A 12,368-nucleotide genomic window follows, 5' to 3' on the forward strand; every position below is an offset into this window, starting at 1 on the left:
ATTGTTCTGACATTAGGATATCATAATACGTATGGAAGGGGAAGAAATACCCCCCATCTCTTCTGTGTATTTCTTTAGCGAAATGCGGAAGTGTGCGTCTGTGACATCATAGACGTCGTTTAAGGTCATCGGGCGAACAGCATTAGCCTATTAGGCACAAGGACGTGAAACAATACGTTTAATACGCCCTTCCACATAGAAGTGCTAATTCTATCGAGACTTTTAAATCCCTTCTCAAGAAGACACACTTTTTTTCATAAGCTTTTAATCACATCTAAGTCTATGTCTTGATCTGATTGATGTATGTGACGTGTGACTTTGTTGTTGTTGCAATTGCATATTTTCTTGTTGATGTTTTTGTTTCACCTTGTACAGCACTTTGGTCAATTGTGATTGTTGTAAATGCGCTCTATAAATAAAGTTTGATTTGATTTGATTTAATACACTTAATAATTTGTTGGGACTTTGGAGTATGTTGAAATGCTGAAAATCGAAATGGCACAGATGCTTTCCCGGGTTTAATGGGTTAAAGTGCAGTACAGTACTACTTAACCACATGAACCCTAGCGTCCCTATTCTGTGAACATTGGCGAACGTTCTGCGAAGATAGCAGATCTACAAGCGCACACTGCGTCACAATGTGATGCGCTGTGAGCTTGCAGATCGGCATCTTCTGCAATGAGATTTGGTGTAGAGGGAAAATGGCGAGGGCCCAGTGTCGACCCCTGGAGGACCCCAATCAATGGAGTATTATATACATGTATGGGGTTTACGTGGTGAAGCAAGTTCCCTTCATAGATCCCTTTGTATCCCAGTCATGGTGATTAATGCATTATTTCGGCAATGGAAATAAATGTTCAGATTTAACAAGACAACTCAATGTTTCAAAGAACTTGGTAATTAACTTGGTATTTTATTTAATCTATGTTGGAGTGTTTCATGATCTTGATAAAGGTCCTTGCGACCGAAATGTTGACCTTTTTTTAATAAATCAATGCAGAGGTGGTAAGTATGCGCGGTTGACTTTTCCATGGAATTGGATCTCTGCACCGCGGAATAGACAAAGCAATGCTGTGCGTGTCACCTTAGAACTACTGCATGTATAGCTGTTTCCTACAGCAACCCAGGCGCCAGTTGTCACCTGGGTACTTTGCGAAAAAGAAATTACAGTAAATATGGTGTTTATTCACTGCATTCCCAACTAAATCAATTTTCCATTTGTTGTGGGTAATAACACATTTCTCGCTTTGAAACAACTCACTGAACTCACCAAAGCAAACAAACGAAACGATACATTGGGTTTTTAAATCTTTTCCTCTGTCCCTTGGAGCTCCAAGTGACTCATGCACAGGACTTGGTTGTGACGGTCCACTGGACTGAGTGACTTGACATGTCGCGAAACAACCCGCTGACGCGTTTGGCACCTGAGAGGGGAGAGCAAGTGGTGAACACCATGACCCGAGTTGAATACTAACCTGTTTGAAGAAGGGATGGCATGTTTATGACAGGATAAAGCCTTCTGTGGGCAACGTTAACGGACACCGACAGCACTCCTACGCAGCAGCAACACCCAGTCGGAATCTATCCCATGCACTTGTGCCTCTTCACTGCTTAGGTAACTGTTTTTAGAAATAGTTCTTCTTTCACTCAAGGGGGACAACGCCCGTCACAAGGTGATGATGTCATTTGTCCATGTGTGTGGTCCCTAGTATGGAATGTATGCATGTGCTAATAAAAACATATTTAAAATATTGTTTTGATGCGCATATTATTAACTAGTATTAACTTGTTTTTTAGTTAGCACATGCATTCCAATCCACACATTCCATAGGGCTGGACCACACATGGACAAATGACAACATCAACTTGCGACGGGCGTTGTCCCCATTGATTAAAATAAATAAAATATTGAAGGTGTTTTTAATTCTTAATTTTAGTTATAGAGGGCAATTATAATGTATTAAGGAATATAAGGCTTATTAGCCAGGGCTCCTTATAAATTAACACTGAGGATTCTACAGTAGATTGGGGTCTCAGAGATACAAATGTGTATCAAATGGGTGTCTGTGGCCTAATGCATATCAAACTGGGGAGGGGGGGGGGGGGTTCAGCCAGTGAGATTCACTGGCTTAGGTCACTCGTGAAATAGGTTAGCGAGCGAGACAGACCAAGTCACAGAGAGAGAGAGAAGAAGAGATGACAAGGCAATGAGGGATCGAGGCTGCCAGTGATTCGAGGCTAGAGCACTGCAAGATGTCACATCCCAACCTCTGGCGCTGGAGAGTTCTGTCATCTCCACACTTGACAGATCCCTTGGCCTGCCCCTGGTGATCTACTCTATATATAGAGTAGAAGGGGACAGATATTATGGCTTAAGTTGTTGTTTACAACTTGAGAAAAATAAATAAGTAAATAAACATAATTATTGAAGATAGGCCCGTCACAATTATAACATAATCGCCTAATCACAATTATTTGAGATAATCGCTTTTTTTTTTTTGCATAATCGTTTCCATGTTGAAAATGTTTCATATATTTTCAAACATTGTTAAAAATAGTGGAAATAGCAGATCTACAAGCTCAAAACTTGTCACGATGTGATCATGTGGCGCGTTTTGAGCTTGTAGATCGGCTATTTCCACTATTCATATTTTTTTGAAAGTAACGTTATTAAATATGCAAGTTATTTGTCATATCTGCCCCGAGCAACTTCAAAGCCTAAAAGCCAAACAGAAATGTAATTTCTGTTCATAATGTTCCAATGTTCAACGACAAATTTGTATCGTTAATCGCAATTATTTGACCGACAATTAATCGTCACGTAAAATGTCATAATCATGACAGCCCTAATTGAAGAAAACATGGTTTGGTGTCTGCTGATAGAGAATGAGAATCTCTGTGATTTCAGCACTGCACAGAGGACGAACAGGGTAAAAACAAGGAGGGGAGAACAAACAAATATAGATTATCATAAAGGTCGCAATCAAAGCATTCTAAAAATAGAGTGCGACATGGTGAGCCATTGTCTGAAGGAGACAAACGCAAGGGGAGAGCTGGGCGAGTTAAGTGCACAGTACAGTATGTATGTCCGGCGGAAATGATGACAACAGTAATTCTAATCCTTTTTCATCAGAGACTAATTTTAAGGGTTTTTTTTTTCTATACGAATTGGAGAAATAACTTAGTGCAAGTGGTCGCTTAGGACAGGGGTTCTCAACCTGTGGGTTGGGACCCCCACATGATTTTGTGGGGGTCCCCAGTTGACAGTGAAGTGACAATTTAAGGACTTTTAAGACCTTTTTAATACCTAAAAAAAACTAAAAAGAAAGAAAAGAAAAAGACCATTACTGCATCAAAAGTAATCAACAAACTATACTATAAAAACTGGTCAAACATTGGCCAAATTGTCAAATGATATAAGAAAAAGGCAATAGCAGATCTACAAGCTCAAAACGCTGTAGATCTGCTATTGTCACAATATTTATCTGTGGAACCTAGTCAAACTAAATGTAACGCATCAACTCCAACATTCCAAGTGCTTGTCAGGGTGGGGGGTCCCCAGTTCAAATATGATTATTTTGGGGGGTCACAGCCTGAAAACGTTGAGAACCACTGGCTTAGGACAGGCCTCATTTTCAAGGTTACACAAGAAAGCAGATGTTGAATGATATAATAGCATTTCAGCACACAGCACGTCTTGGATGTGCTCATGGCAGAGGTGTGAGGCTATAGCTCGGTAATGAGGTGATTTACCACAAAGTCAGCGCCGCACTTACTGTAATTTATGTCTTCACAAAAGAGGGTGATCGCTGCTTCAACAACTATAACCCACTTCGCCGTTTAGGAAGGAACATTACCCCCCCAAAAAAGTCCTAACAAAGTCAGAATCGTTCAACGTCACATAATTTCTAACAAAACAAGGGACGAGTTTTGTTTAAATTGTGGAGGGACCGCGGCAATGCCATGAGGTAGAACATGATGTCGTTGCCATGGCTTGTCGAACTTGCAACCATAATGCAACTAATGATAGCTCTAATCATCACCCCATGGACAAGGAAACTGAAGCCTGGTTAACAACACATGGTTGCACATCGTGTCTCGTGCCGAAAATGCCAGATCTACAAGTTCACACCGTGTCGTGCTGTGTGACACATTGTGAGCTTGTAGATCTGCATTTTTTTGGCGTGAGACAGTGGTGCGCAACTAAGTCTATCAAAGCGTTAATTGCGATGGCGTGCCGTGCTCTGTGTCCCCATGGTTAAGCATGAGGCCGGGACATGTCCATGTGTCTGAAGGCATATAGGCATCTCAACCAAAAACACATAAGCAAATGACATGTATTAAAAGACCATCTTTTTCCAAGTGTTTGGCAACACCCTCCCTGTGTTGAAATGAGTTTCAGAGGCAGCAGCTCCAGCATTTTCCAAAATGCAAATATTGCTTCACTATAACCTTGGAAGACGGAGGACCATGAAGAATTCATGGAACTACCCCCCCCCCCCAAAAAAAAAACCTCACTAGCCATACAATTTCTCCACAATTAACATGTTAAACATGTTAAAAACTGACTCCATAAGGATGTATTAAAATAATATCAATTTGCTATGAGAACGTATCCAATAAGTCAAATTTACACAATGCAGCTTTAGAGGAACACAATTGCATGTCTGCAACTTTGTACTGTAGTCAAGTGCAACTGACATGCTATGTATTTCCAGTATTTCCTATAGCATTTAGACTCTCTTTCATGCCCATGAAAGAGACTGTCTTAACCACTTAAACCCCATATGGTTGACCGGAGTCCCTCAGGGCTCTACACTAGAGTCTTTTCTGTTTTCTGTTATTGTGGAGAAAGCTTTGCCTGAAAATAGGGCAGACAGCTCCCCCTGTTTCAAATGATACAAAGGGCAGCTGGCAGTCAATATTTATAACCTGAACTAACAGACAAGGTAGTGGAGAATGCCCTTGGAACTGTCAGAGTTATATGAGAGTCTGGAAACATGCTTACTCAATGACCCCCCCCCCCTCCCCCCAACACCACCAACTCTCCCCATCTTAACCACTTAAACCCCAGCATCCTCCTTATTGTGGGGAAGGCTTTCACAGAAAATAGCCGATCGACAAGCTCACAACACATCGCACTGCGATGCGTTGTGAGCTTGTCGATCTGCTATTTTCTTGGGTTGCTTGGGTTTAGTGGTTGAGAGACAGCACATTAGCCTATCCCTACTGCAGAATAGTCACTGAATAGACCACAAAGCAGCACGAGAACTAAAGTGACTATGTCAGATCCTGTTGTAAGAGGGTTAACTGGTGTACAACAACCAGCATGACTCTAACATGGAAACACAATTTGATTGTTAAGATTCATACAAACATTGAATTAATCCACAAACTTTATAGGGTTCTGTTTATTGCCAGAGGTACAGCTCTATTAGGCTTTGCTCTGCCTCATAGATCCACCCTTGACAGTTGGTCATGCTCCCCAGCCCTTCTTAGAATATTACAAATGGACGTGATTGTTAAATTAAGTGTTATATCTAGGCTACCTTATTTGAACATGCTCATCCACCACAACCTTGTTGCTAAGAGAAGGTGAACTGTGCTTTACTTATATTGCTCTGGCTTGGCATCACAGTTATTCTTGACAAAAAGCCAACTCATGCAATGCCTAATACACTCACTCAATGTATTGATCTATGCTACAAACAAGTTATCAATTTAAAAGGCAAAAGCTCTCCAACAAACAAATCACCGGAGTCATCACTCATCATCAACGAAGTCTGTTTTTTTTTTAAATATAGCCATCATAAACCACCTCAGCAATAAAATACAAAAAAATACAAAAAATAAATTGTGAACTTACCCAAGAATAGAATCACGATGGAGACCGGCATCACGGCATGCAGCAGAGGGGAAATTCCACTCAAAAATATCACACCTCGATACTCGTCTTCTCTCTGTCTGACTATCAGGCTATAACGACTTTACTGTAACTAGTAGCTACAGTATGACCTTACTGTTACTGGAGAGAGTGATCCCCGCATGTCTCAAGCAGCAGCACCGTTATTCTAACAGGGTCCCGTTCATTCATATCAGAGCAGCATCTTCTCAATGCAATGATAATAATCACCGGCAACGTCAGTTCACTTGACCAACAGAACAGTGCATGTCCGAGATGGTCTCTGTCTCTGCATCCACACGCAGCGCTCTCGCTCTCTCTCTCTCTCTGTGTGTTCCTCTCTCTCTCTCTCTCTCTCTCTCTCTCTCTCTGTGTGTGTTCTTCTCTCTCTCTCTCTCTCTCTCTCTCTCTCTCTCTCTCTCTCTCTCTCTCTCTCTCTCTCTCTCTCTCTCTCTCTCTCTCTCTCTCTCTCTCTCTCTCTCTCTCTCTCTCTCTCTCTCTCTCTCTCTCTCTGTGTGTGTTCCTCCTCTCTCTCTCTCTCTCTCTCTCTCTCTCTCTCTCTCTCTCTCTCTCTCTCTCTCTCTCTCTCTCTGTGTTCCTCTCTCTCTGTGTTCCTCTCTCTCTCTCAAGGTGTGCACGTATACTGTAGCACTCTGGAAAAGGGGGACCTCTACAGTTAGCCGTAGTACAGTAGCCTATGCATTGCATTGCATGTTGTCTGTATAGCGCTAAACTCCGCATCCTCCTGCGGGACAAGCGTGACTGTCCCATGCAGGTATACAGACCAGTTGTCTCCGCACTGTCAGTCATTTGGAGAAAATCCATGTCGAACTAGTCGCAGGTTCTATGCACAGCAGCAGCCATTGTTAAGACATTCACAGGTGTTACCAATGACAAAGACCTATTCAATCAATCAATCAAACAAATTAATGAAGGCTCATCTGTTCCATTCTGGTCAAACAGACTCAGGGTACTGATAGTGTGCATGTTTGCTCACTGACACTGCAAGACCAGTAGTGCACGTGGGTATATGGTTCCTTAGGGGCTTCCAAATGGCCCTTTATGGGTGTTACGAGGTAATGGGGTTATGGGGGTCATTGAAATTAAAAAGTTTGAGAACCACTGCTACACGAAATGGAACAGAGCCTTCATTAGTATCATTGGTAACACCTGTGAAGGATGTAAGGAAGAGAGAGTGTTTATGGGACAGAGAAAGGTCAATAATAACTTGATTTTCTCTTAATGTGTCTCTCTGAAAAAAATACATTTTAGGATGAAAATCTTGGTAAGATTGTGTGGCTGTGGCGATTGCGTTCAGAAGCTGTGTTCACGTTCTTGTCCATTGGAATTAATAGACCTGCTTCCCGTCTCCTAAAAAGGCGTCTGCCTACTTAGTACTTCACACAGATATAGGAGAAGTAGCCTAAACCTGAGATGGTGTGTCTTGCTATTTTCGTCTTGGGCCTAATTGCCTTCCAATATGTCTGCTGTGCATAGAGCCACACACAGGTATGGAAAACTTACAAATCCTCAGTTACAAATAGAAATGAACACAGATCATTTTACTGTGCAGGAATCCACTTGAAAAAGAAGAACATCAACATTGATAAAATTGCCAAAATGGCAGAGCCCCCTTTCAGAGAGGTATAGGCTATTAAGGCTACTTTTAGTAACTGGCAATATTTGTGTAGCTATTTGTACCCAGGTGGACCTGTTACTAGGGCAGTATTAGCCAGGTACTGTAAGGTTGCTGTAAGGTTGGCTCACCTGAGGAAGACAGGAGCTTGACGGCATGGTTTTTCACAATATATTGGCATAAGGCCGCCTGGTAATTTAGTAAGTAGGCTATGGTAAAAAGTGGGCCCTTAATTCCATGCTGTTGTGCTCTTTCTCCTCTGACACGCCAGCCAATGGTATTGTATGTTTGTTGGTTTAATGTCTATTTTCCCCCCTTTGTTATGCAACACACACACACACACACACACACACACACACACACACACACACACACACACACACACACACACACACACACACACACACACACACACACACACACACACACACACACACACACACACACATATGTACGTGTATACTGCACCTGTGTAGAACACAGAGGTCAGAGTCTGTCATACAGTTTCATTAAGGGGTAGGTGTGTCAGTAGGCAGATGTAGTGAGTGGTGGGCTGATAAACCATTATATCAAACTTTTCCTTGATTACAATTAATGAACTTTTATTTTTATATACAGTATACATCTATATATACCTACAGTACATGTATTATATTCTTTACTGTATGCAGAATGCAACACATTGTGTTTGTACTGTATCAGCTATTGTATCTTCACAATTCTTGTATGCCACCATTGTACAACAAAGTATAACACAAGGTCAGACCAATTTTAGTTGATTATCATTTTCATGTCGATTCGTTGATGTAGGAAATGAGAAAAATGTATAAAAAAACTTCTCAATTAATCGATTAACTTACATATGACAAGATTATTGTTATTGGTTCCAAACATCGTTTTTTGTATGTTTTAGGTTTATTGCCCAGAGTCCCTCAGGGCTCAATACTAGTGTATTTTTTTGTTATCGTGGGGAAAGCTTTAGATGATGAATAGCCCGATCGACAAGCTCACAATAGGTCACAACACAACTGTGAGCTTGTCGATCGGCTATTTTCTGTGAAAGCTTTCACCACAATAAGGATGCTGGGGTGTAAGAAGTGGTTAAGATGGGGAGAGTTGGTGGTGGTGATGTTCGGGCGCAGGGGGGGGGGGGGTCCATTAAGTAAACATGTGCCTGCTGTTTCCAGACTGTCATATAACTGACAGTTCCAAGGGCATTCGTTCTGCACTACGTTGTCTGTAGTTCAGGTTATATTGACTGACAGCTGCCCTTTCTATCATTTGAAACAGAGGGAGCTGTCTGCCAACATTTTTGCTTGCTCTAAGAATTTGCTTCAAACTTGACTTAAAACATGTCATTCTCATCATGGGATATAGGATCCTCAATTATGTAGGACCTTCCTTCAGCATCAAGCAAAAAACAGAAAGTCAGAATTGTTTTGTAGAAATATTACTGCCACTAAAATTCAAATACAATGTCTAAGATGATCACAACCATTCACCAACAGAGCAGATTGGCTAATACAAATGATTTATTTCCGATCTGTGCTGAACATAAATTTGATAGGCAGGCAAGATACAGAAAATGAGCTGATTTTCTTGACACAGAAACCTGGTCCAGGTGAAGACATTTCTCAGAAAATCTATTTCTTGCAAATGATGCAAGCAGATTATTTTGCCCCAACATGATCAATCACTAAATTAATATCCTTCACAAACCTGAAAAGTAACTGGGTGAATAAGAACATTTATAAAAGATAGATTATGTACGACTATATATTGTCTCTTTATTTTTTTTTGTATTAACAATAAAGTTCCAACCATCCAATTCACAAAGAGACACAAAGTAGTGGTATGAGACAAACCAATTGCCTCTTAATATATAGGCTATTGGCTTATACTATTCAATATGCACTCAGTGTAGCTGGATGAGTGTCATTTCTAGGGCTATGGTCTGATAACAATCAAATATAGAACTTTACTTTAACAATATATTGCCAAGAACTATATCCCTGGTTAATGGTACCATCAAACAGTTGTCTTTCTAGCATCAGCATGACAAAGACAATAGAAGTCTACATGATCTCAGATGTGCGTTGCCTGTGAAATTCCTCCTGAAATAGCAGAGAGTGGAACAGAGACAAGGCTCATTAAAAATGCATCAAGGGTATAGCAGCCCCTGTGTTTCTCCTTGCTCAGGGATTCGTCATGGCTCAACAAAGGCTTTGGACATTATCATTGTTTCCTGCAACGTCCCGCATTGTAGTTTATTGCTGTCTTGGTTTCAAAGTGGCAAGCTTTTATGAATATTCAGAAAAGTTTTTGCACCAACAGCTTTCACACAATACAAACCTAGCACGTATTCTTCAAATATTCAGAGATTGTCAAAGTATATAGCTGGCAGAAAAGCATGGGTCGGGGACACTCTTACAGTATGTGTTTCACACATTTCCAGCTTCAGCAGCAGTTTTATGGCAAATTTATGCACCGTTGTATGACATGTCAGTGTCACACAGCAACAATAGCAGTTTACAAGCTCACTAGGCTGTGAGCTGTTGTTGTACCTTTACAGGTCTGTAACTCTGAGAGTGCACAAATGGAACCAAATGGACCCGTAACGTTATGGTCCTTGTAAATAAAAAGTTAGAGAACCACTGTCCTAGTGGACTCCTAATGTGCTTTAGTGTCATAGTAAATCAGTGTCATACATATGCAGAAGAAACCCTGGAGACTCAAATTCATTAATTGGGTCTTATGATCAGAGTGAATGAATTAGGAATTATAATGTTATATGTAAAAAACAAACAAATTTGCCACGGACAACGGCAAGTCTTGCCACAGACACATTGACCTCTGGTCGTACGATTAAGTATAAATCAGGCTTTGACTGAACCTTGCCAACTGACCTGACTGAAAATGTCTCCGCCTTGGGGCGCCCGCTGGCCTATCACTCCAGGCGCATACCACATCCGCTGGTAATCCAGCTTGACAGCGTGTTGCGGGTTCGACTCTCGATCCCGACGACCTTTGCTCTGGGTCACCTCTCCATCTCTCTGGCCATTTCCTGTCAGCCTACTTTCCTATCAATAAAGGCAGAAAAAAAAGTCATAGTCAGTCATAGGGGAGGCCCAGTAAAAGCAACTCAGTCCTTCTTAGTTCCCTCTTCTCTTTAAGAGCCACTGCATGGTTTATCAAATCAAAAGTTAAAGGTGAATGATAGGGGGGAAATGCCATAGCTAACTGGTACGATGCTGATAACCACATTTGGAGCAGTACAGCTGCTCGTGTGCCTTGGAAAGCATTACCTGCTCAGGGAAGATGCCCCAGAACCTTTCAAAAACAGCTCCAACTTCATCGAGAATATAGGCTACACGTCTCAGGGCAAACAAGGTTGTGCTGGAGGGTGAACAGTGTGTGGAGAGAAGTGATCCAATTGCTCCGTTTCCAAATCTAGCTCCCGTTTCCCCCATAGAGGCCTGACCAAACTCTCCCTGCTCGCTGAGCACTGACCGGGGTGGGCACGCTATGAGAGAAGACACTGCTGGACTCCATCACCAGTGTAGGCTATCTGTGTTTACTCTGGGCTCCTCTTGTACACCTAATCTCACATCCTCAGCCTCTGCAAACCCCTTTGCCAACGTATTCTCTCACTGTGGGAAAAGCAAGCTGTGAGGGGAACTGAAGCTGCTGCTGCTGCTGCTGCTGCTTCATCCACAACCCTGGAGCACCAGATGGCCAGTCCTCGGTGTTTGAACTCAGAAAGGATTACACACCGCATTGATCAGTCCCCAAACCAGTAACGAAAATCACAGCTTATAAACGTGGGGAATACATTTGTCGAACATAAAGCGTTCTAAAAGAAATCATTGCCAGTCACTCACTCCAAAGTACTATGCCCATTATTCCAGGTTCCATAACAATAAAAAGGGTTCCATCTGTAGCCAGGGTGATTCAGAGATATAGGGCATCAAAGCTTTATTTTGGTGTTTGATTTAGTGATACAATAGAACCCTGTCATATTATTCATAAACAATGGACACAAAAATATGTTTTTTGACTCCCATATAATGTTAAAATGACAGACTCACAGACAGATTTAGACATAGATGTATTGTTGGAACAATACATGTTCTAAATTTCAGATCAATCAGAGTAGTAAACAGTACTGAAGGATACTGAGACCCGTAGCAAAGACCGGGGGGTTCAAGGATACCTGATGAACTTATTTAGTTAAGTCAGAAGTTGAACTCATAAGTCATCATTCTTTCCATGGTTTACATGCTCTACATGCTCTCTCACTTGTTTGTTCAATGATTTGTCTTGCAAAGACAACCTATTTAATTGTAATTTCAATTAGGGTTCTTTGGCAAGGTCACTCCTGGTGTTCTGATGCAAAAACTAGTTTAAGTTTTAAAGCACAACACAAGTTCCTTATTAAAGCAGATATCAACATGAATATCCAGCCTACTTGGCTTTCTCAGAACACTGTACTTTATAGTTAAAGTCCTCTGTGTAGTAGCCATGCAGTTGCCAAGAATTCAGCATGGCTAAAAGTAATGAGTATACAATCATAGCAAGGAAGATTACTGAATTTATAGGGATAAGATATATAATATTGAGTAATAGGTCATGCTAATATGGGAGCAAAACCATAACAATTTCCTTCTTGCATTGTGGCAGGGCAGGCATGGAAACAAAGGCATTTGTTACAGTCAGCGACTTTGTCTTTTGTAGAGGTGGTTTCCTCAGTCATCCTATGTTTTATTACTGAGGACAACCATATTCATTCGGCTCGCCCAGGGACTTTCTTTCTTCCTCCACTCCGGATTA

At 41.4% G+C, this 12,368-nt stretch overlaps 1 protein-coding gene across 1 annotated transcript in view; it reads right to left on the bottom strand.

The window, feature by feature from the left end:
- clmpa (CXADR like membrane protein a) overlaps positions 1-6,088 on the bottom strand; it is a 107,219-nt gene extending 101,131 nt beyond the window's left edge. The window contains exon 1 of the mRNA XM_084074719.1: positions 5,867-6,088. Coding sequence (XP_083930845.1) covers positions 5,867-5,897 — 31 coding nt within the window. The 5' untranslated portion in view covers positions 5,898-6,088. The remainder of the gene's footprint in view (positions 1-5,866) is intronic.
- Positions 6,089-12,368: the final 6,280 nt, after the last annotated feature.

This window comes from Gymnoscopelus microlampas (assembly GCF_963454915.1).
Source record: "Gymnoscopelus microlampas genome assembly, chromosome: 12".
NCBI lineage: Eukaryota > Metazoa > Chordata > Actinopteri > Myctophiformes > Myctophidae > Gymnoscopelus > Gymnoscopelus microlampas.